We start from the raw sequence: 21,665 nt of genomic DNA, 5'->3' as shown, positions 1-21,665 counted from the left end.
AGGCAGCATAGAGGATGGGTCGCCCCAGGGTCGCCCGCTGTTGCGAGGGAGAAGTGCCAGTGACGGAGGACGCACATGGCGTGTGACTCAAAGCGGAGTTGCAATTCGCTTTAGGGCAGACGCGCCGCGGCCTTGCGCGTGTTTGCGCAACGCGCATTGCCAACATTGTCGTCTCCAAGCCTTAGCCTAGTCCCAACATTCCAGTCAACAACGATGTAAGTGGGATACTCGCAGCCATGCATGCACTCAGTGCTCACATCATTGGGGTCTACATCCCGTTCATCCATGCTCGCTCGGCCTTTTCCGTAGTCCTAGTACCCTCGAGCCCGTCGAGAAGGCCTCTGTGACTCCAAGATCAACAACAGCCACGGCCGAGTCCACGGGACCGTCCTCGTCGGCGGTTCGAGGGCCTTGCATCCCGCCGCGCGGCCCAGGGCCGAGCAACAAGGCCGCGCGGAACATGAAGAATGTGGGGCAAGCAGGAGACATGCAGAACACGAGGACCGCGCAGCGACTCGGAGGAGGACGCGAGGAGACCACGAAGAGGAATGAGGAGGAAGGGTACGGTGTGTACAGGCAGAACGAACACAGAGGCTCGATACTGCCAGTGAAAGGTACGTCCTCGCCGAACGCACCTACCTCGCTGCCACCCTTCCTGTGTATCGGCGAACGAAACGTTCGCCGTGCGCACTGCGGTTACGTCGATTGCGTGGACGTGCCCGGGAACAACCTCAAAGTTGTCTTCTGTTCAACATGCGGCGATACGACGGACACGCATCGCTGCACGTCCGATGTATCCCCACCTCGCCCTGTCTCTGCGCCAACAGACGTATCTACGAATGCGGAGCTCGTAGTGCCGTACTGTTGGCCACGATGACTGCACGACCACGCTCCTGGAACAACCCAATGGTCGTAACCGCTACTGCCCGCCTGTTCCTGTCTACCCAATATCCCGCTCGCTTATGTATACATGCCCGCCCACTCGCTCGGCTGTACCTACATCCCGTCGCTGCTCGCGTATGTAGGCATGTCCGCCCGCCCAATTGACCGCTCGCCTATCCTAACTAGCATGCCAGTCTAAGCCTGTAGATTTCGTAAACATAATTGTTTGTAATGATTCGTATTGGATGATTTGTATTGATCTAATATACATGGATGGCTGCTTTACTGAAGGTATGTAGCCGGCCGCAGAGGCCGGAACTTGTTAGACAGTGAGATGAATTAGGAGCAAGTTAGTTGGGTTAGACAGGTTAGGGCGAGTTAGATGTGGTGACGCTTTCCTGATGCTGAAGGCGCTTTTCACCCACAATGTCTACGAATACGACGTCAGGATGAAAGGCGAGGGGCTTCCTGCGAAGGAGCTATATGGCACTGCGCATTTGCCCTGTAGGACAGCAGAGGTCCTCTTTAGGCGACGGCGAAAGTAATCTAGGCACACAGTAGGCTGCTTGGGCGGATGCCGAACGTTGATTGTAACTCAGACTTCCGGAACATGGAGAGCCGAAGGGTCCAGTGGGTCAATGTACATAGTACGCCTCGCATCTGCGACCTGACTCGTCACAGCTCTTCTGATCTCAGCGCTACGCCCGCCGTCGTCGAGAGCACATGAAATCAATTTGCCGGTGTACTAACGATGCAGTCAGTCGTAATTTAATGTGACTCATGAACTCGATAGAGCAAGGCTTCTCTGAGCTTCACGGCCCACTGGCCCAGCGTACAGAAGCACACATGCAGAGCATTTGTCTTGTACTGCGGTATCTCCTGCATAGAGACGTAGCTTTCTTTGTTGCGCTTGCGAAGCCGCCCTTCATCCCGGCGGTGAGCGTGTCCGTGTCTAGCAGTCAATTGTCGTCGCTGGTGGGACCTATGCACGTACGGTCAAAATCAAATCGGAAGGAGTCTATGTACGTACCACAGCATCAAAACAAAGCGTGCTTGCGTCGTGTATGACTACAAGGCAGACGGGTTATGTAGCGAGGCTGCGGGCCGTTGCGAATATATAGCTTCATTCGGACCGGAGTGCAGTGCGTGGTGCTGCCCCGGCTATACTCGAGTTCGCGCAATGCGTGCATACCGCAGTCCTCAGGAATAAAGCAAAGGATCGACGAGGTAGAGGTAGATGACTAGACGGATGCGTACGCCGTCAACCAACCGTCAACGCGTCAACCGCGGTCACAGTTCGCGAAACGAGGTGCGCTGTGTTGCGCGCATCACATGATCGCGAAGGACGCCCGGCTCGGACGCTCGGCCCCGGCCCGGCGCGCCGTTGCGGTGAACATGCCTCCAGCATGCCTCCACGTACCTCCACGGTCCTGTCTCGCTACTACTACATCCTCTCAAGCTACCCTTTCCCCACTGCTCTAACGCCGCCAGCAGTACATCCCGATCTACTTGAATCCCACTCGGAGCTCCCTGAAAATCGGATAATATCTCGTCGATATGCCCGCGACCGTGCCCGCAAGTGCACACGCTCTCCGGGGGGCCCGGTGCATAGTACCGTTCAGCGCCCGCTCGCTGAGGCAGCCAGCGACGAACGGTCTGCGCTGCCTGTCGATCAGTCATCGCTCGAATGCCTGCGCTTCTCTCTCGCGTTCTATTCAAGCACAAGTGCATCGTGCGCGACTTTCCGTGTCTACTCCGCGCAATCCGGGTGACCTTATGCGCCAGACCCATCCGCTTTCAGAGCCCCTCTCAACGGGCGCCGCGCAGCATTCAGCAGCAGCGCACCCGCTCGCCGTGCTGAGGATGAAACGTCTGTGCCGCGCGATGATATACCGAAGGTAGAGAACCCGACACCGGAGCAGACCCTCGATATCTTCGAGGGCCTGGCGCGTACCCAGTACGAGGGACGAATCCAGCACCTGTACGAAACGCCGAGCGAGTATTGCGCGGCGATCATCAACAACATGAATGTCATGGGGCATTTTCTTTTAACGGTGGACAGAGATGTGCGTGTTCCAGTCTTCTGATTCCTCTGGTGCGTTGCGAATGCAGTATGTTGCAGGAGCTCCGCTCAAGCACCAACGTCGCACCCGACTCGGCGATTGCCCGGGGTCGCGCTGCCCTCATGCTCACCGCGCGCACTACACATCGCTGGATGCAGGAGGCGTACCCGCCGCACGCGCCGCCGTCGGACGAAGACGTCGCGGAGGCGATGATATACTTCGCGATGAACGACCACCTCATGGACATTTACGAGGCAGGCGGCCCGGAGCCCGTCCCGCAGTGGCAGGACATTTGCGATTTCATACTGCTGGCGCACTCCCATGCGATCCCAGCCCTGAAGAGGATCGCAGGCCCAATGCCGGAGAATCTGGTGGTTTTTGAAGAAAAAATGAAGGAGAGAACTTAGATGCGCTGCTGAGGTTGTTTTGTCAAGGATGTAGTACGCGGATAGTAGACCTGTTTGATGTGGTGCACGTGTGAAAGTTCGCGAACAAGTCCTCTTGAATTGTACAATCGACGCCATTAGAATCTAGATATACGAACCACTAGTAATATGTCGACAAGTCCTCGAGCGAACATCGAAGCACACATCACATCGATCTACCACCTATGTCTGTCTCCAGGTCTCGCAGCCTGTGCCACGGAAGCATCGAAAGAGGCGGCCGCCTGAAGGATCAAGTCGGCACATCGCTCTGCAAACGCGTAGACGACGGCCTGAGGATGAGCAGCAGGGCAGTTCGGAAAGACGCTAGCATCCGCTCTGCGCAATTTCTGTATACTGTGGACACAGAGTTCATCGACGACTCCAGGATGTTCGTCAGTCTCCGGGGCCATTCGGCAGGTGCTTGTGTAATGATACATCGTCTCGTGGTTCTTGTCGATGTATCCATCCAGAGCCGCGTCGCTTGAGGTGTCCGGATTGTTGACATTGTCCAATTCGTAGCCGTCTGCACGCAACTGCCTCGCAATGGCTACCGAGACACGGAGGGCAGCCCGCAGAGCGAGACGGTCCGCTGGCGAAGTTGCATAGCGCATGTCGCATACAGGATTGGCTCGTGGGTCGTTTGAGCGCAGACAGAGCTGGCCTGTAGAACTCGGGAGCATGAGACCGGTGTCGATGCCTATGGTTCCCCTGGATTTGTTCGCTTCGGGGCGATTGGGATTTCCGGTTGTCGACTACATAATACAAGGCGCGTGACTGAAATCCACGTAGTTCATGGATACTGTACATACAATCATTATGCATATATCTGGAACGTTCCTAGGGTCGAATGGATCCCACTGCTCCGCTGAAAGAGCCCTAGGTGTTCCGTCAGGAGCGATTACGCTCGACAGACTGAAAATCTCCGTTTCGACCAGGAAGCATAGGAACGACCCAACGCCATATCGAAGATACTTGTACAGTCCCCGCACGAGTGCGATAGGACTCCGGAAAGTTGACATGAGGGAATCGGGCATCGGAAAGTTGTAGGTTGACTGGACAAGAACATGGTCTTGCTATGTGTTCGAGGGTAATCAGTGAACTCGAGTTAGTGAACAATTGAGGTTACCGCTAGTACATACGAGATGGTTTCCTACTCCTGGAGCATGCTTGATGACCGGGACATCCATTTCACGAAGATGCTCTGAGCATGGCAGTAATAGATACATACCGATCAACCCGTGGAACTCTCGCGGAACAGGGCCTGTCCAGTTCTGCGATTTCATGAAGTACGGCTTCATGTCGTCAAATGACCAGCCTATGCGGCCCTGTTCGTGCCAGGCATTGTATTGAGATGGGGCTCCGCAAGTGTACATGTCGGCATTGATTCGCGACGTGCCGCCGAGACCGACTCCTGTGATCAAGGATGACGTGCGTCCGAGCCGCTCGTCGTAACACTGTCGAAGACTATACTGTGCTTGCCGGTGGAAATATGGTGCATGGAGAAGAGATGCGTAGTGTCGAGGAGCCTAGAAACATGCCTAAGGTATATAGTGTGACATGCTCACATATCAGACGCATCGCCTCGCTCAACTAATAGTACAGTGAATTGTGGGTTTTCACTGAGGCGTCGTGCCAGTAGGCATCCCGCCGTGCCTCCTGTGATCCGCTTAGGTCAGTCAGTGGTCGAGTCTGTACGTCGGAACGGGGCTGCCTACCGCCTACCACGATGAAGTCGTATTGGGCTCTCAACGCGTGCAATGACTTTTGCGGGTAACTGCTGGTGAACGGCCACATTTCAGAATCGGGATAGCTGGTGAAAGGTGACGGTGAGGTCGGATTCTGTGCCTGTAGGAACTGAAGGTAGCATTGAGGGATGTTGCCTAGGCGTGAAGGGTTATGAAGTACTCCACCGGTATGTGGTATGATGGTTTCTCACCAGCCTTGCCCTAGATGAGCGATGCGGCCATCTCCACCTATATAAGGATCATTGTGTGCATGTTCGAAGCCGTGTCACCAATGGCAGAGGGCCTGGCCACTGGCTCGATGATTCTACGAACAAAACATACGGTAGATTCTACTTCGCGGGTGGCTGGCCATTGCATCACATGATCGCGAAGGAGCCAATAAGGAGGCGACGGGAAGAGCAGCCCCGCGCGGCTCGGACGCGCCGTTGCGGTGAACATGCCTCCGTCCTATCTCGGGTCGTCGTCCTCGACGCCCACGCTGCCTTTCACCCGCCCCCGCATGTTCTCCTCGTACACCGTTCTCTAAGACCTCACAGCGTCTCGTCGACGACCCTCGGCGAGCGGTACGAAGCATGCATACAACCACACACCACGGCGTGCATGGGCACGCACCACCGCCCGGCTTGTTCAGCGCAACGCGATTAGCAAGCTTCACGACGTGTCTCCTGGTCGCGCTTGCATCCGGCACGAACTATGTGCGTCTACCGTCATATTTGAGAGGCGGAGGGTTGAAGGCTGATTGGCTGCCTCGTGCCGTAGGTCTTCTCTGGTGAGCTGCGTTCCATCGTTCTGTTGTCTCACGCAATGTGAACGTGTTCTCGTGTCCGTCTCTTCATGCACGTTTTGACTGAGAGTGCATATATACGCTACATATGCGGCCTCGACTCCCATGTCAGAAGCGAAAGGCATATTGCTTGCTTGCGAGGGCTTTCAAGCTAGACCTACGGTCAGTCACAGCCAGTCTGACCACAGCGTAACGTGACGTTTGGGGGACACCCTTCAAAGACTAGATTCGTATCACATTGGCACAGAGATCTTGATTGTACCACGTCTGGTTTGTTCCCAACTCCTCACACGCTGGGGATGATACTCTCGATGATCATGAGCTGCTTCTTGAAGTGTCCATCTGACACGCCGTTTGCCTGCCAGCATACGCCCCGCAACTCGGCTCGCGACTTGGACTATCCCACACGCAACTCAATGTTATAGGATTGTCAGGCAACAGTCAGTACTGGAATAATCGCAATTAGCAAATGTCCCACTAACTCCCCGCCCCTAGTCGGTGTCTACGGCTCAGCACCGCTATGGGGACGAATAGTCGACACTCGCGGTCCGCGCGGACTGTTCATCATGGGGTTCTTCTCCCTACTCGTTGGCTACCTCGGTATCCGTCATTACTATGATCAGGGACTCTCAGACGGCTCGTCCACACTGGGCACTTTGAGTATCTGCCTCCTTGCTGCGTTCAGTTTCCTCACTGGAATCGGCGGGAACGGCGGCCTGGCGAGCGCCATGAACTCGACAGCGAAGTCCTGGCCAGACAAGATGGTACATCATCCGCCTGTCCAACTGGAGATTACGCTGACTGGGTGTGTCTGTACGTGCAGCGCGCGACGATGAACGGCGTCGTCATCTCGGGGTTTGGGCTCTCCGCCTTCCTCTTCTCGACGATTGCGCACGTCGCCTTCCCAGGGAACACCTCCGACTTCCTACTCATTCTCGCGGTGGGCACCGCACTGCCTATGGTCCTCGGCTTCTTCCTCATTCGTCCGATCCCCCTCCCGCATTCCGTGGTCGAAGAAGAGGCATTCGAGTCGCCCGCCGCTCACGCACACAGGCCAGCACCGCCACCCGCAGCGATCGCGTCTCCCGTGCTGTACCGCGACAGCACGAGCCAGACGCACCTACTGTCGCCACACGTGCATCATCATGACGACGAGGACGACATGCTGGCGACCGCCGAAGAGGTGGACGAGCTAATCCCCGGGTACACGGCGGGCCCGCAACACACGGCGCTCGCCTCAGATTACTTCGTGCCTGCGAACGCGGAGAGCGTGGCGCTGAGCCCGACGCGGGGCGAAGGGCGCTCGAGAAGCAGAAGCGCGTTCTCGGCGAGGAGGGGGAGTGCGAGGAGCTATGTCGTCCCGCCTTTGACTGAGCTGGAGCCGCCGAACGTGCATGGGAAGGGGCTGTTCGTGGACGTGGACTTTTGGGTAATCTTCAGCATTACGGCACTGTGTGAGTGTCTGTTTGCTGGCCGGCTGAGAGACGGGCTGATGGTCGATGCAGTGGCGGGTACTGGGCTAATGTGTAGGTCTACTTCCTATACTTCGCGAGAGCATACCTGACTGACGGTGGCGTAGACATCAACAATGTCGGCTCGATATCCCAAGCGCTTTTCGCGATGGGCAACCCTGACTACGACGAGTCGAAGGCTGGACAATGGCAAGCCACACAAGTATCCATCGTCAGCATCACGAACTGTGCAGGTCGTTTTTTCATTGGTGCGTCCTAACCTTCAACCGTCCATTTCCGCTACCACTGAGCACTGACGACGTACCCTTCTGGCAGGCATGGTCGCGGACTTCGTCCGGAACTACCTCCAGCGTCCGCGCTCGTTCTGCATCACAGTCGTCGCTGCCATCTTTATCGTGTCGCAGGTGACATGCTACTATGTCTCAGCGGTCGAGAACCTCTGGAAGGCGAGTGCGCTCTTGGGCCTGGCGTACGGCTGCATGTTTGGGCTGTTCCCGACGATCTGCATCGAGTGGTTTGGGCTACGTAAGTCTCGCCTACCGTGCACAGTGGAGTAAGCTGATGGTGTGTTTCCGACCACTTGGGCAGCGCACTTCTCGGAGAACTGGGGCTTCGTTTCGCTTGCGCCCATGCTCGGCTCGAACATCCTCTCCATCGCCTTCGGGCGCAACCTCGACGCACACGCGCCGCACTCCTCAGAGTCCTCTCCCGCCCTCGCGACGCCCTCTACATCCGCCGCTTCGGGCGTGCTCGACCTCGCGCGCCGTGCGGGCCTGCCGAGCAGTGCGCAGTGTCTCGAGGGCCGCGCATGCTATCGTGACAGTCTGAAGCTCACGATCGGTGCGTGCTGTGTGGCGTTCGCGTTGGCGATGTACTCCGGCTGGCGGGATCGGACGAGACAGGTGAGGGTTGCGTTGAGGGTGGAGGGTCCGGCGGATGAAGTTGTCTGGGAGGAGGAAGAGGAGTAGATTGCATACAGGGCTGCAGTTTTGTGAAGCATGGTTTGGTTGAGGGGTTCGACGTGTTCGAATGCCCTATGCATTTTGGGCTTGACGGTGATGATAGGGTGCGTTGTCTAGACTCGGATGCGCAGGAATGTAGTACATAGAAATGTATGTAGATATCCCATCAGGGGAGGACTATCTTCTTGATAAGTATTTCAGCTGTATCATGAATCATTGAAAGCAGTGTCCGAAATTGCACACACGACACGTCTCACAAGATTTGAATGAATGCGTAGGACGAAAACGCTGACAGTCAATAATCACTATGTAGCAGATGTCACGACCTTCAGCGGTCGCCGCCTACAGCCCAGGCCTCATACAGCAGAAATATTCGCCCTGAAGCCCATCAAGTATTCCATGATCTGGTACGAAGCCTGTAACACGCTGATTTCAGCTCTCGTCCAGGTTGCATAGATGATTTTGATCGCTCACCACCGGTGAGAACTCGGGCACCATATGACCGCTCAGTGCGACTTCGACGTAGGCCAGGCCGCGCTCGCAGTGCGCATTGCCCAATGCGCCCACGCCGTCGACGATGAAGCTATCATTCGCGATGGGCGTCTGAAAACCTTGCAGCCCATTCCCTGCGAGGTATGTTTCGGTCAGACGGTGCGCTATCTGTGCGAGAGCTTAACCGTACATGTCATGCTATGTTGTACGTGGCCATGTCAGCCAATGTCCCTTGTGATGCAGCAGATGGAGTTTCATGCTTACTTCTGGATCGCAATTCTCGTTCCGTCTGCCATGAGGATGTAGTCCGCAAGACCGTGCACTATGACCGAGCGCTCGCTCTTCTCGATGATGTTCGGCAGCACGGTCATGGCAGACGGGAGGCTAGTATCACCGCTGCCTGCGAATACAGCCTCGGTGCTGCACACTGTCCAATTGACGTCCATTGGTGCGTGTATTGCGGCTTTGACGTCGTCTCTTGCGAAGTAGGGTGTGGTCTGTGTCTCGAAGAACGAACCTGGGAATCCGAGGATGTCGAAAGGAACGGGCCACTAGTAGGAGGGAAGTGTATTGCTGTTAGCTCTGTTGCATGAGGATCTGTGTTACTAAGGATGTCTGACCGTGTCAAAGATACGGTATATGTTGAAAGCGGGGTTAATCTTCAACGCAGCCGAGAAGATGGTCTCCCACATGTCGCAGCCTTCGACGGGATAGATGCTCCCGCCCGGCAATGGTAGGAGACCAATCGGAGGATAGGTGACGTATTGCTCCATGTAGCCAGTGTAGTGGCAGGCTGCGGCTTTCGTATCAAGCTCGTTCATGTACGATTGGTTGAAGGCGAAGACGTTATGGTACTTATGGACGAAATCCATAGCAGGGATGTCTGCTTGGACGACGTCCCAGGAGATGACGGCTGTGTGTAGCATGGCGCTATCAGCATATGCTACGGGCAAGATGGAGCATAGACAGGACGCACGATCAGAGATCCAGAATCCTGTCATGTTGAGTTCGAGGGCATCGGGGTTCTCATAGATGTAGTTCGTGATGTCTGGAGTACATCAGTGACACATATGCATTCAAATGCCGCATAAAGTGCTCACAAGAAACGTACATCCCAGCGTACTATGTGATGTATCATGATATACTATTCTGGCGAAGGAATCTGAATTGACTCACGCTCTCCCCTGTGGTGTAGAAGTTCTTCCCTTTAAGCTCGGTGAAGACGTTCAGGAACTGCTGTAGGAAGCCAACCAGCTGCTCAGCCAGTTGATTTTCATCCTTCACGTACAAATGTTGTCAGGCTCGTGATGCTGCTGCATAGAACCCGAAGACATCACCTCTATGTTCGGAGTACCCTGTGAGTAGCCAGTGCCGACTGGTTGGTCGATGAACAATATGCTCGACAGGTTTGTCCAGCTGTGCTCGTTTGGATGTGGTATGGCCTGACCGATGTCCCATGAGATTGGCTGTTCAGGTCGTATGAGCGGATCGGCCGTATTTCAGCACGCAGGATGACCTACGCCGACTTCTTGCAGTAAGCCTTGCATGGACGAACATCCAGGGCCTCCGTTGATCCTGTACCGGAAAGCAGTCAGTCTATGGGTCGAATTCGTGCTGTGATGTGAACTACGCACCAGAGAATGAGGTCATCGAGACTACCTTGCGGGCCAGCAGGGAAATACCAGAAGAAAAGCTGACAGCAGATATCTCGCTGTATAGACCTGTCAAGGTATAGATTCGCGCATGCATACCTCTCGAGTTTCATTCGTGTTATTGCTAATTGGCAGCAGACCGGCCCAGCTTGGCCCGATGTTCCAAGGAATTTCAGGTAGACTTGAACCGTCCACATAGAACTCTACAACCGCCGCGATATGGTCATGTAACAATCTAGCAATGACATTGCGAACACACCTGAAGCCTGTGGGTTCGAGAAAGTAATGTTCTGCACAGTTCCAGGTCCACCAGTCGCATCTGAACGAGGCTGTCGCGTCCAGTCTTTCATCGTTTGGTCTTGATGTTCACGAAGCCTATGGTGCATGTTCTTCATCCTCGAGCTTGCGTCCACGCCCACCCTACAGAAGGCTGCGAGGACTATCGCCGCCTTGAGCAGCGACGGCAACAGCATATTTTACGACGAATGTCAGAAAAGTAACGAACGTCAGATCACAAAGGAATGGCGGGGGTTCGATGCCCGGTGGTCGAGCAGAGCCCCATCTTATGTACATGCAGAGACTTTGAGTACCCCGGCCGAAGATCACCTTCTTTGCGCATGATGCACTCGCGCTTCGTTTCGCCGGGATGATGGAGGTCTCCGTTTTGGCTCGCGAGGAGTCCTGATGCGGCCAGACAAAGAGCGGCCGCGGGCGCCAAAAGAGGGAGGGTACGCCAAGCGTCTTCGCAAGACCTGTGAGCGTGAGCATGCAACACTGAAGACTATGGGATGAAACATCGTGAGCAACCCAGACATAACAAACAAGAACGAAGGCGGAGCAATATGATGATCGAGGGGGTCTTTTAAGGAGCAGCCTGAATTCCCCGACGGACCGAGGGAGCGTTGGCATGTCATGTTGTATTCCCATTGCGTCGGTCATTCAAGTCGAAGTATGACCATACGCAAGCAAGGATAGACCCCGAATCTGCTATGCTAGAACGACGGGCCTACGGCATCTCTCTGAATCCCATCAAGTACTGCATAATTTGGAATGCAGCCACGGGCGAGAATTGTGGTACCCTGTACGTAGACCGCACCGATGAGTCACCGAACGGAACGAAACGCTGGAGGTGACTGAGAGCGCTTACATGTGTCCCGACAACGCGACTTCGAAGTATGTCAGGTTCCGCTCGGAGTGGACGTTCCCGAGGGCTCCCATGCCGTCGACGATGAAGCTGTCGTTCTGGATGGGTGTTTGGAAGCCTTGTAGGCCGTTCCCTGGAACGAACTTTCAGTTCGTGCGGGCACCGTTATGAGATGATACACTTACAAGTCATGCTAAAAGGTGGACAGGTTCAAGTTCGTCATCTCAAGAATAGGGAATCGGGGTGTAGAACTCACTTCTGGATAGCAATTCTCGTTCTACAGGGGCCAGTCAGATATTTCCTAGCGCATGTCGAATGCACATTGCCAGACGCACCCGTCGGCAATCAGGATAAAGTCCGCCAGACCATGCACAATCACAGCTCTCTCGCTCCTCTCGATCACACTCGGAAGGACCGAGAGGGCCGGCGGCAGGCTGCTGTCACCGTTCGGGAAGACATTGATGTTCGAGCATTCTGTCCAGTCCACGTTCAGAGGCGCATGGATGGCCGCCTTGACATCGTCACGATTGAAGTACAAGGGTGAGACTTGCGTTTGCGGGAAAGAACCAGGGAATCCGAGGACGTCCCACAGAATCGGGTACTGCACAGGCAGTCGTCCGTAAGTCATCGACATATTCGTGAAAGATATGCAATCGGATTGGTCACTTACTGTGTCGAATATGCGGTAGATATCGAAGGCAGGATTAACCAACAACGCTGCGGAGAATATCGCGTCCCAGACGTCGCATCCATCATCGAACTCGACGCTCGACCCCGGCAGGGGAAGGAGGCCCTGTGGCGGGAACGTCACGTATTTCTCCATGTAGTCTGCGTAGTTGCAGGCGGCGGCTGTCTCGTCCAGGTAGTCCATGAATGTCTGGCTATCATTACAAGACTCAATGGGGGAGACCTGGGAGACGAGAGAAGTATGTACTTAAGAGCGAACACGTTTTGGTACTTGCGCACGAAAGCGACTGCAGGGATCTCCTCTTGTACGACATCCCACGAGACCGAGGCTACCGAGGGCTCAGTCAATCACGTTTCGACGTACTGTGAGCTTACTCACGATCAGATATCCAAAAGCCCTTCAAAGGCACAGGGATGGAGTCGGGATTGTCATATATGTAGTTCGCAATATCTGTAACGGGCGATGAGGAACGATGTCCACAGAGATTGAGGCACGCCCTCACGCACAAGGGATGTAGGTGCCCGCGTACTACAGTCCACGACGATCAGAAACAGGCCGGCACAGCCAAAATGTGCTTACACTTTCGCCACTCAGGTAGAAGTTCTTGCCCTCGAGTTCGGGGAAGACGCCGAAGAACTGCTGGAAGAAGCCAACCAGCTGCTCCGCGAGCTCGTCTTCGTTCTATGCCGCACCATTAGCCATGCGAGATCTTACCAGACACCTGAGCAAAGAGCACTCACATTGATGTCCGGCGTGCCCTGCGAGAACCCCGTCCCAACTGGCTGCTCGACATAAATAATACTAGAGAGGTTGGTCCAGCTGTACTCGTTCGGCGTCGCCTTCGCCTGGCCCCAAGACCAACTGATAGGCTGCCATGTGCGGGAGCCAAGCCCGGCGGCGCGATCAGTCATGATCGACATACATATGTCATTGTCGGCGCTTACCCCGTTCTCTTGCAACACACCTTCGAGGGAGGAGCAGCCCGGCCCGCCATTTGTCCTGCGAACCTCAGTTCGTCACAACGTCGCGCTTGACGGGGGGACAAAACAAATAATCATACCAGAATATCAGGTCGTCCAGGCTGCCTTCAGGGCCTGGTGGGAAGAACCAGAAGAAGAGCTGAAGAGTGGTGGTCAATCAGCGCGCCCATGCAAGCCCGAGGTGCCCGGGTCGAAGTCCCTCACCTGCCGTGACTCATCTGTTTTATTGCTGATGGGGAGTAAACCTGCCCAGCTTGGACCAACGTCCCAATCGACAAGTGGGAGGGTCGAGCCGTCGACATAGAACTCTACTCTGCAGTTGAGCTGATACACATCGCGCACGCGACCACTATCGACTCACCAGATGCGCGGGGATTCGTGAAGGTGATGTTCTTCACCGTCCCTGGCCCTCCGCTGCTCGACGCCGCGCGACGCTGCGGACCCAACCTCTTCACCGCTTCCTCCTGCCGCGCCCTCAGGTCGGCCTTCGTGAACGTTCGCCTCGCTGCAGCATCGATGTTTTGCAGGACCAAGAGGGCAGTGAGGGCAATGAGGACCTGTAGGAGTGCCGAGAACATGTCGAGAGGAGCGCTGCGGTCGGCGACATGGACCACGATGCCCTCGAATGCTATAAGTAGCCAGGAGTCACGGCGCGCGTCCTGGAAGGATTACGAGAATAAGACTTGATGAAACTGTGCCAGCGACGATGTGACGGCACGGGTGGCAGAGCTGAGTATGAAGGACACCGACACCTTCTCGGGCCATGTGGACAAGGCCTCTCGTGGAATCCTTATCGTGCATCAACTATGCGGGAAAACTCATTGACTACTCAAGTCGAGTGTGGTATGATGGGAAAACGCGTGTCGTGCGCCATGAATAGCGGAGAACAGAACCCGAGCAGGTCTATGATTAGTATCAATATGTGCGGAATAGGTGTCTAGAAGATGGATAGCCTGTGTATACATATGCAGCAATACATAGATTATGACGCACACGTAGATGTCGATGTCGTTCCGTCTATAGTCTGTACCCAGGAACACTCTAGGCTCTTCACGAGAGCGAGGGTAGGACGCACTGCCGGATGAAGTACTCGTGGAAGCGATCATCCTTTGTCAGCTCGGGATGGAATGTCGTGAGCAGGTGGTGCCGCTGCCGAAGGGCCACGATGGTCCGCGGGTCGCATGGGTCGGTATCATCTACGTCTAGAGGGATCGCTGTTTGGTTGTGGGGAAGGAGACTTGCGGACAGGCGAGAGACGACCTCAATGGGCGGGTCGTTCGGTGAGGGATTAAGTGAGAGGACGACCTGGCAGAATCATGACACAGCCGTATCTCAGAAACAGAGGTGCAGACGTACAGGGGCGCGGATGAAAACGCCATGGAATGGCCGGTCAGAATCGCGCAGGCCGTCGACTTCCAGTGGTGCCTCGAACGATTCGACCTGAGAGCACCGAACGGTCAGTTGTCATCGCATATGGGCTGGTATGAGCTACGCACCTGCGACCCGAAGCCATTCCGCATCACCGTCACAGACATCCCACCAAGCAGCTCCTGTCCGCCCTTCTTCGTCCCTTCGACCGCCTGCGCAAGCAATATTGCACCAGCACATGTTCCCCACACCGGCTTCGCTTTCACAAAGTCCCGAAGAAGTCCTAGCAAACCAGCAAGCCGCGCGAGCAATGCGATTGTTGTCGACTCTGTGAAGGTCCGCGACCATCCCGTCAACACCCGCCACAAGGTACACGACCAAATGGGTCGGCGTACCTCCACCAGGAATGATGAGTGCATCACACTTCGCCAGGTCCTCCGGTGTCCGAACCTGCACGATGTTTATCCGCTGCTTCAACGATAGCTTCTGGAGCATGGTCTGATGCTCGACAAAGGCACCCTGCAGGGCTACGACGCACGTCAGTTCACGATTCCTTCCAGCTAGCATACATAACACACAAGGCATACTCACCAAGGATCCCGACGGTGATTTCCTCCCGGTACATCGACGGCTGCATTGTCCCTGGACGACTAGGTGGTGGTCGAGGTGAGAGTGTCTGACGTTAGCTCAAGGGGCAGTCAGGCGCCGGAAACTGGACCGCAACCCTAGTGGTGGTGGTCCAAAACCGGTGTACGGGGTCCTTGATTTCACTTTTCAGACGAAAGTCAGCGAGATTTCGCACCGTTCGGCACATAGTGAGGATATGCGTATGATTTTTGTACTGAGTGTCACTCATATATGTAGCAATTATCCTATGTGGTTTTTATGACAGTTCGATGAGTGCACGTCCATACTGTTGAATTTCTACTGTACTGTATAGAAGCGCCGGAGGGTACGCCTGGGATAGGGAGAGATCTGAGATCTGCAGCCACCACGACCGTGACATTCGAGTTGAACTTGAAGTTCAATTGAGCTCTGGTCAATGGTTTACTTGCGATGAAATCAACATTTCAATGTAGCGTACATGAGTCCGTCAATGATACATAGTGTACAATAGGTTGTGTCGCTGTATTACAATACCTCAGTACTTCACATAGTAGATCGTGTGAATCCAATTGGCATCAATGGACTCGCGATACTCGAGAATGGAACGGGTCGGGTCAGTGTCCAGAGGCTTGATCAATGAATTTTTTGGTGTCGAGGATGCTGGAAGTGTTGATCAAGAGGATGATGAGTGCGACGTGCAGAAAGGAAGCTTCTGAAGCATGGCCGCACTCGGTTACTACTTCGAGAACTCCCGTCGTTGAAGATGAGATTGCGTTGGGAAGGGCCAAAGCATCGTACAACGTAGATGCATCCGAGCGCTCCTGAAGCTGAAGACTTGTCAAGGACAAGTCTCGGAGAGCAAACGTAAGGGTGGCGTAAGCGCCGATATACATCGCACGAGCGCCCAACGTGCATACCAAGATGTCTTTCAACGTGCGCGGTACTGCAGTGCTGATTGCACGGGGCAGGGGCCATGGGAAGTTCAGTCAGTGCGAGACTGATCGAATCAATGGATGACTCACCCGGGGAATCTGCAGCGACTGACCGGTATGTATGTGTATCTGCGCAAAACTCGATGTTTGCCTCCATGCACTCTATGTCAAACCTGCGGAGCCGAGCTGGGCGCAGTGCGTATAGCACACGGCATAGAGCGTACTCAACACGCCACGCGGGCGTCCAGGAAGTCACTCGCTCACCGTACAGAGGACGAATGAGTGTGCGTGGGACAAGTGTACCTATCAAGGGGCATGTATTGACGTGAATGCTACATACATTGCGGAAGGTGTGTTCCGCATCCTCAGTATCCGCGCATAAGTGTCCTATGCTGTTCAAGTAATCGGAATAAGGGCCTGGGAAGGGCAAACGAATGAGTCACGCAGGCGAGCAACAGATGGGTAGATGGCCGAGGTACTCGCAAGTGGGTAGTCAGTCGGCGGGTGGATGTCTGTGGATGTGCGGATGAACGAGCCCGCGTGCGCACATGCAAGTGAATAGACGTGTACACAGCCGGACATGCGGACATGCGGGCAACTGATCGGGTGCTGGGAGAGCAATGCACCAGCATGTTGAGCATGGTCTTGTTCATGCTATACGTCGCAGTTGTCGCACCGGCGTCCCTCACGAGGCTCGCTACTAGGCTCAAGCTGACGTTCATGATCATTTACTTCGTCCCTTTCTCGAGGACTCGGAGCAGGCCGTAAAGCTGCCCGAGCAAAGCAGGTGCGGTAACATTCGTCTGTAACTTGCTGTAGTCGAAGGAGAACAGATTGTTGAGGGGACACTGTCATCGGTCGATCGATCAGCATACCATTAGTTTCTCCAGGCACGAAAGCACTCACAACGCCAGCGCGCTGTTGTATAAATAGTCAAGAACACTCGCGTTCAGCACCTTCTCGACCTGCATGACACTCACGTGGAGGTTCGCTTTGCTGCTCACACTGGCATCGAGCTGCGCGGTGCGTAACTCCGCATCGTCCGCTGGCGCGAGGGCCTGGAGGCCCGATGCGGATGTAGGGGTCGGGAAGGGCAGCTGTGCAGGAGTGATCGACTGGGTGCGTAGACCAGCAGATGCACGGGCGAGGGAGTGCGCAAGAGCAGAGCACTGATGAATGCACCTGTTCACGCGGGCAATATAAAAGGAGACCGTAAGTAATGAGCGCATTGAACAACGGCATAAGTACCCAATATCGCGGTCTACGCGCCCGCTTTCGCTCCCCTCGCCCCTCCCTTGTCCTACCATCGCAGCCACCTCATTCTGCACATGTCACGTTCGCGTTCAGACTTTTGGGACGTCGCAGCGGCTGACCAGGCTCTGATGACTTATCGACCGCGATGTAACGATAAATTGATGCCACATAAGACGCGGCATACCGGGGAGTGAGTGTTGACACTGAATAGTTCTGCAAGACGACTGAGAGAAGTCAAAGGAAAGTGGGGTATAGCAAATGAGGTTCAGTCGATAGTCGTGGTTGACGATGAGCGAGGCGCGAAGTCGCGATCGGGTAGTACAGACGAGGTTTGCTAGAGCGGATGAGTGTCCAAGATCGCTCATAGCTTGTCATCTCATCTAATCTTACCATCTTATCAGAGTGGTGGTGGTCGGTCTGGTGTTCGGGGGACGGCGCTAAACTTTTGAGACTTGCGGTCCATAATTTTCCCATAGATTGCCCCTTGCGTTAGCTGTATGTCGAGTCATTTTTGCGGGGCTTCCCCCTATGGCTACTCAGTTGCACGGCGCAACGTTGGAAGCTCCGACTCCGAGTCTCAGGGACGGGGAACTTTAAGGCTAAATGCGGTGGCTTGCCATACAGATGATGGTGGAAAAGACATGGCGCTGTCGCAGACTGTACATGGCGTATGATGGTGGTTCACAACCAGAACGTGCAGGGCGCTTCAAGCGCCGACTCTGACTTGGCTCGCGACCAAGAACGATCCCGACGCATAGTATTACGCCCTACCTGCTGAGATAATGACTAGTTCCTGTATGTAAGACGGATGCGTCCCGCGGATACCAGCGAAGATGATGTCTCAATGATTATTAGCTCCTCGGATGGCCCAGGTGAATTCGAAGTGAGTACCCCAATCAGGAAGTCGTTGTCGAACGACAATAATTTGAGCGCATCTGTCGAGTGTATGAGAGTTAACCGTACATACTCATTGTCCACAGCAGACGGCACATCAGATTCATACATATGCAATATGCGTGACACAGGTTCCACCAACTGGAGTGGTAAAGGCGGCCATACCCTTAGTTATCCGCCTTGACCATATCCGCGCACTTCTCCGCGACAGCAACAGTAGGAGCTGCCAGATGTGTAGCCAATATCTGCGGAAAAATACTCGAGTCTGCCACTCGTAAGCCGCGCACGCCATGAACCCTGAGGCGGTCATCGACTACGCCGCCCTCCTCCTCAAGAGCCATACGACACGTCGACGAAAAATGGTACGTCGTCTCGCACGCACCCCGGATGAAAGCGTCCACGTCCGCGTCCGAATCGCTCGCGGGAAGTTTGAAGTCCGTGATGGGATAGCCCTGCGTGGCCATCTGTTCCTTGAGCTGTATCGAGAAGCGGACGGCCTGGCGCATGATGGAGAAGTCGCGCTCCGTAGAGAGGTAGTTCGGATCGACGATTGGGTCGTCTTCGGGGTTACTAGAGGCGAGACGGACGGTGCCAAGAGAGGTTGGGCGCAGGTTGACGGAGAGGAGACCTAGTCCACCGGGGGCGATGAATTGGGAAAACAAGTTGCCACTTCCCCCACCGAGCCAATAGCGCTGTGCAGGCCCCCTGACGCTGACAGTTGTGGTCATGTCCCGGACCGAAACCTAAGCAGACGGGTGAGCTGTGACCTCGTTCGTGTCCACCAACGGGACTTACCGGCATGATCTCGATATCAGCGATGTTCCTCGAGAGCGATGCGTCACTATCCGCGTCACAAGACAGAGCAGAGTGATACTTCTCGTCAAATAACCGTGATTGCAGGAAAATGACGATCTCGAAGGTTGGGCTCAGTAAGAGTCCGATTCCGAACAAGAGGTACAGGAGGAGCTCTTTGAGGATGAGCCATGGTTGAAACTTGAGCTTGAGGAACGAATCATGAAGCGGTATACAGTATTGCGGTGCTATACCTAGATGATCTTGCTTGTAGGTCGTGAGCACGCGGGTTGAATGTGCAGGGTATCTGAAACAACTCACGAGATGGCTCCCGACTCCAGGAAGGTCTTTCAGCACCGGGATGCCGTGCTCGCGAAGGTGTTCAGCAGGCCCGATGCCACTGTTTAAATGAACAATGGGATCAAATCAATGTCTACGATTCGGTTGACTACGCACCTGAGTAACAGAATCTGGGGAGATGAGATTGGACCAGCGGACAATATGACTTCTCTCTTTGCTCTTATATGCCGTGTTGAAGCACGGCGATCGAGCGATTGAATGAAGACGCCTTCTGCTCTGAGTTCACCCTCCGCGTCCCGTTGGACGTCGATCCTAGACACCAAAGCTCGTACGCAAATGTGCAGATGATTGCTACGTCTCCGGATGAGCTGCAGGGGTAGGAATGCACTCGATGTGGAACTGCGACGCCCTTGACTGTCAATGGAGAAATGTAACTTGACGCAGCCGTGGGATGGGCTGAGAGGGGAATTAGGATCGTCTACATGATATGGCAGACCCATTGACCCCGCTGCACGAATGAGCCTGTCAAGTGGGAGAACCTGCTTGTCACTCATACATTGGATTATAGCGAGGAAGTAAACCTACGCCTTGGTATGTTCCCAGACAGGCTGCTTGTACGACATGTTCTGCCATTCGCCTTAACATCATGCTCAACAACGATGACCTTATCACATGACTCCGACGAGATGTACTGACCAGAGATACCATGGTGGCTAGCAGGTCTGTCACGATCCTGATCAATGTCGGTTTCTGACCTGACGAAATACGGCAGCATCTCGTCGTAGCTCCATCCCTTGCACCCAGCTTTGCTCCAAGCATCGTACTCCGCAGGGACCCCGCGCATGTATAGCATTGCGTTGATTCGCGAGCCGCCTCCGAGGGAGTTGCCGCCCGCTAGCTGGAATACGCGCGAGTTGACGTGCTTCTGCGGGACCGTGTTCCACACGCGCGAGCGGGATCCGTCTGAGGCGAAGTGTGAGGAGAGCAGCGGGACGCTGGATAACCAGCCGTCTCCGACTGCCCCTCGCTCGATGACGAGTACGGATACGGACTCCTCCTGGCTTAGGCGGTTCGCCAGTACGCAGGCCGCGGTTCCTCCTCCTGCATGACAACCGAGATCAGAACAGTAGCTTTGATCGCCGTCGAAAGCAGACGCTCACCTACTATGATGAAGTCATATTCCTCCGCGAGCCGGGCTATCGGGACAGTAGGGTATGAGAATTGGAACATATGCGCACTCCGAGTGGTGCGGTCAACGTCAACAACCCGCGAGGAGTAAAACTGACTGGCGAGAGTGGGACTGATATGCGTCTTTATCCGTGTGTCCGCGTGGACATTTCCAATGGCGGAGACTATATGTCTGATTTTCGCATCCACACACAGGCGTACACAGCGGTGAAACGCATGATGGGACACGGACTCTCGGCCAGGTGCGGGCCAGGATTAGAGATTCAATTGTGCTATTCATGGGCTAGTACGTTGTTGGAGATCTGGACAGTGGGCTAGATCGTAGTGGCAGAGCGGCGTCGTAGTCAATCACCGCGCGCAAAGTTGCAACATAGCGTCTCACAAAACATCAGAACGCAGAGCCAGAGTCTCAAGGGGCAATGACTCCGAAGGCTTGCACATCCGATCCTGGTCCACGAGACAGCATTTGGGCGGAAAGATAGTAACCTGAGGCGGCGGGCGGGCCCGTGTTCTCGAGTTTGGGTTGCTCGTGTTCCTTGACTGGAGGTGTTGCACATACCGTAGCGAGTTATGATTGTACGAGAAACACTAGTGCGCCTATGACGACGGGGATTCTGCAGTGAGAGGAATGGCTCGAGTTAGTATGACTGTCAACAATGTGATGAGTCACTCTTCTTGCCTTTTACGTGGTCCATGACGTGGTTCTTCATCACCTTATAAGTACCTCCAAGGGAATGCGGCCAGACAGGCCCTGCGGGAGCGAGTGGGGTCTGTCAATTGGCTACCTTCAACGTACGGGCAGGTCATCGTCAGGATAGTCTTGCGAACGGCAATGAGGGTCTGAATTCGAGGACTCTCACCGTGAAGCCCGAGCCTGAGGGTCGATCACAGGATTCAGTACGTGTTTCATCTGCAACCCCGACATTGTTATGATAATACTGTAGCACAGGCCCCGGGCACGCATAGGCAGGCTGTGGTACTTGCGGTCGACTTTGATTCGGGTATTTGGACGCTTGTAGGACCAAGGGGCAGTCAGGCGCCG

The 21,665-nt window shown here is 54.9% G+C and overlaps 9 protein-coding genes across 9 annotated transcripts; 3 read left to right on the top strand and 6 right to left on the bottom strand.

The window, feature by feature from the left end:
* Positions 1-192: 192 nt before the first annotated feature.
* Positions 193-1,147, top strand: C8Q71DRAFT_729035 (uncharacterized protein; the record flags this gene model as incomplete). Its single annotated transcript, XM_047922005.1, has 1 exon — positions 193-1,147. A coding segment is annotated over one exon (627 nt), but the record flags the coding sequence as incomplete, so codon positions are not given.
* Positions 1,148-2,286: 1,139 nt separating this feature from the next.
* Positions 2,287-3,549, top strand: C8Q71DRAFT_729032 (uncharacterized protein). The gene is made up of 3 exons (XM_047922004.1): positions 2,287-2,614; positions 2,668-2,948; positions 3,005-3,549. Exons 1-3 carry the CDS (start codon positions 2,440-2,442, stop codon positions 3,350-3,352), a joined length of 804 nt encoding a protein of 267 aa, XP_047784382.1. The 5' UTR covers positions 2,287-2,439; the 3' UTR covers positions 3,353-3,549.
* On the bottom strand, positions 3,547-5,164 carry C8Q71DRAFT_719329 (GMC oxidoreductase-domain-containing protein; the record flags this gene model as incomplete). The annotated part of the gene is made up of 5 exons (XM_047921299.1): positions 3,547-4,122; positions 4,180-4,443; positions 4,510-4,571; positions 4,599-4,896; positions 5,093-5,164. The coding sequence occupies 5 exons, from the start codon at positions 5,162-5,164 to the stop codon at positions 3,547-3,549; spliced, it is 1,272 nt and encodes a 423-aa protein (XP_047784381.1).
* Positions 5,165-5,534: 370 nt separating this feature from the next.
* On the top strand, positions 5,535-8,471 carry C8Q71DRAFT_4651 (MFS general substrate transporter). The gene is made up of 9 exons (XM_047918709.1): positions 5,535-5,810; positions 5,875-5,884; positions 6,265-6,339; positions 6,395-6,663; positions 6,723-7,353; positions 7,405-7,425; positions 7,479-7,619; positions 7,687-7,896; positions 7,960-8,471. The coding sequence occupies exons 1-9, from the start codon at positions 5,688-5,690 to the stop codon at positions 8,337-8,339; spliced, it is 1,860 nt and encodes a 619-aa protein (XP_047784380.1). The 5' UTR covers positions 5,535-5,687; the 3' UTR covers positions 8,340-8,471.
* On the bottom strand, positions 8,445-11,351 carry C8Q71DRAFT_4631 (alpha/beta-hydrolase). The gene is made up of 13 exons (XM_047918700.1): positions 10,737-11,351; positions 10,577-10,680; positions 10,460-10,518; positions 10,346-10,400; positions 10,163-10,291; positions 10,002-10,103; positions 9,926-9,947; positions 9,802-9,873; positions 9,446-9,738; positions 9,090-9,376; positions 9,016-9,023; positions 8,808-8,959; positions 8,445-8,749 (listed from the first exon to the last, which is right to left on the bottom strand). The coding sequence occupies exons 1-13, from the start codon at positions 10,948-10,950 to the stop codon at positions 8,690-8,692; spliced, it is 1,557 nt and encodes a 518-aa protein (XP_047784379.1). The 5' UTR covers positions 10,951-11,351; the 3' UTR covers positions 8,445-8,689.
* A 132-nt stretch (positions 11,352-11,483) lies between these two features.
* C8Q71DRAFT_697886 (Alpha/Beta hydrolase protein) lies at positions 11,484-13,867 on the bottom strand (the record flags this gene model as incomplete). The annotated part of the gene is made up of 13 exons (XM_047919994.1): positions 11,484-11,556; positions 11,625-11,754; positions 11,943-12,222; positions 12,292-12,502; positions 12,556-12,637; positions 12,688-12,759; positions 12,816-12,837; positions 12,889-12,990; positions 13,050-13,178; positions 13,254-13,308; positions 13,370-13,428; positions 13,494-13,600; positions 13,651-13,867. 13 exons carry the CDS (start codon positions 13,865-13,867, stop codon positions 11,484-11,486), a joined length of 1,539 nt encoding a protein of 512 aa, XP_047784378.1.
* A 472-nt stretch (positions 13,868-14,339) lies between these two features.
* On the bottom strand, positions 14,340-15,294 carry C8Q71DRAFT_852099 (SNO glutamine amidotransferase; the record flags this gene model as incomplete). Its single annotated transcript, XM_047926796.1, has 5 exons — positions 14,340-14,594; positions 14,646-14,729; positions 14,786-14,985; positions 15,053-15,184; positions 15,249-15,294. The coding sequence occupies 5 exons, from the start codon at positions 15,292-15,294 to the stop codon at positions 14,340-14,342; spliced, it is 717 nt and encodes a 238-aa protein (XP_047784377.1).
* A 1,193-nt stretch (positions 15,295-16,487) lies between these two features.
* C8Q71DRAFT_729009 (uncharacterized protein) lies at positions 16,488-17,807 on the bottom strand. The gene is made up of 4 exons (XM_047922003.1): positions 17,634-17,807; positions 17,102-17,574; positions 16,679-17,043; positions 16,488-16,612 (listed from the first exon to the last, which is right to left on the bottom strand). Exons 2-3 carry the CDS (start codon positions 17,500-17,502, stop codon positions 16,920-16,922), a joined length of 525 nt encoding a protein of 174 aa, XP_047784376.1. The 5' UTR covers positions 17,503-17,574; positions 17,634-17,807; the 3' UTR covers positions 16,488-16,612; positions 16,679-16,919.
* Positions 17,808-18,318: 511 nt separating this feature from the next.
* On the bottom strand, positions 18,319-20,895 carry C8Q71DRAFT_4572 (GMC oxidoreductase). The gene is made up of 7 exons (XM_047918659.1): positions 20,596-20,895; positions 20,132-20,536; positions 20,021-20,072; positions 19,592-19,957; positions 19,457-19,535; positions 19,139-19,402; positions 18,319-19,086 (listed from the first exon to the last, which is right to left on the bottom strand). The coding sequence occupies exons 1-7, from the start codon at positions 20,663-20,665 to the stop codon at positions 18,511-18,513; spliced, it is 1,812 nt and encodes a 603-aa protein (XP_047784375.1). The 5' UTR covers positions 20,666-20,895; the 3' UTR covers positions 18,319-18,510.
* Between the last annotated feature and the right edge of the window lie 770 nt (positions 20,896-21,665).

This window comes from Rhodofomes roseus (assembly GCF_022264815.1).
Source record: "Rhodofomes roseus strain CIRM-BRFM 1785 chromosome Unknown C8Q71scaffold_1, whole genome shotgun sequence".
NCBI classification, from domain to species: Eukaryota; Fungi; Basidiomycota; class Agaricomycetes; order Polyporales; family Fomitopsidaceae; genus Rhodofomes; species Rhodofomes roseus.
This window is presented reverse-complemented; position numbering and strand designations above follow the sequence as displayed.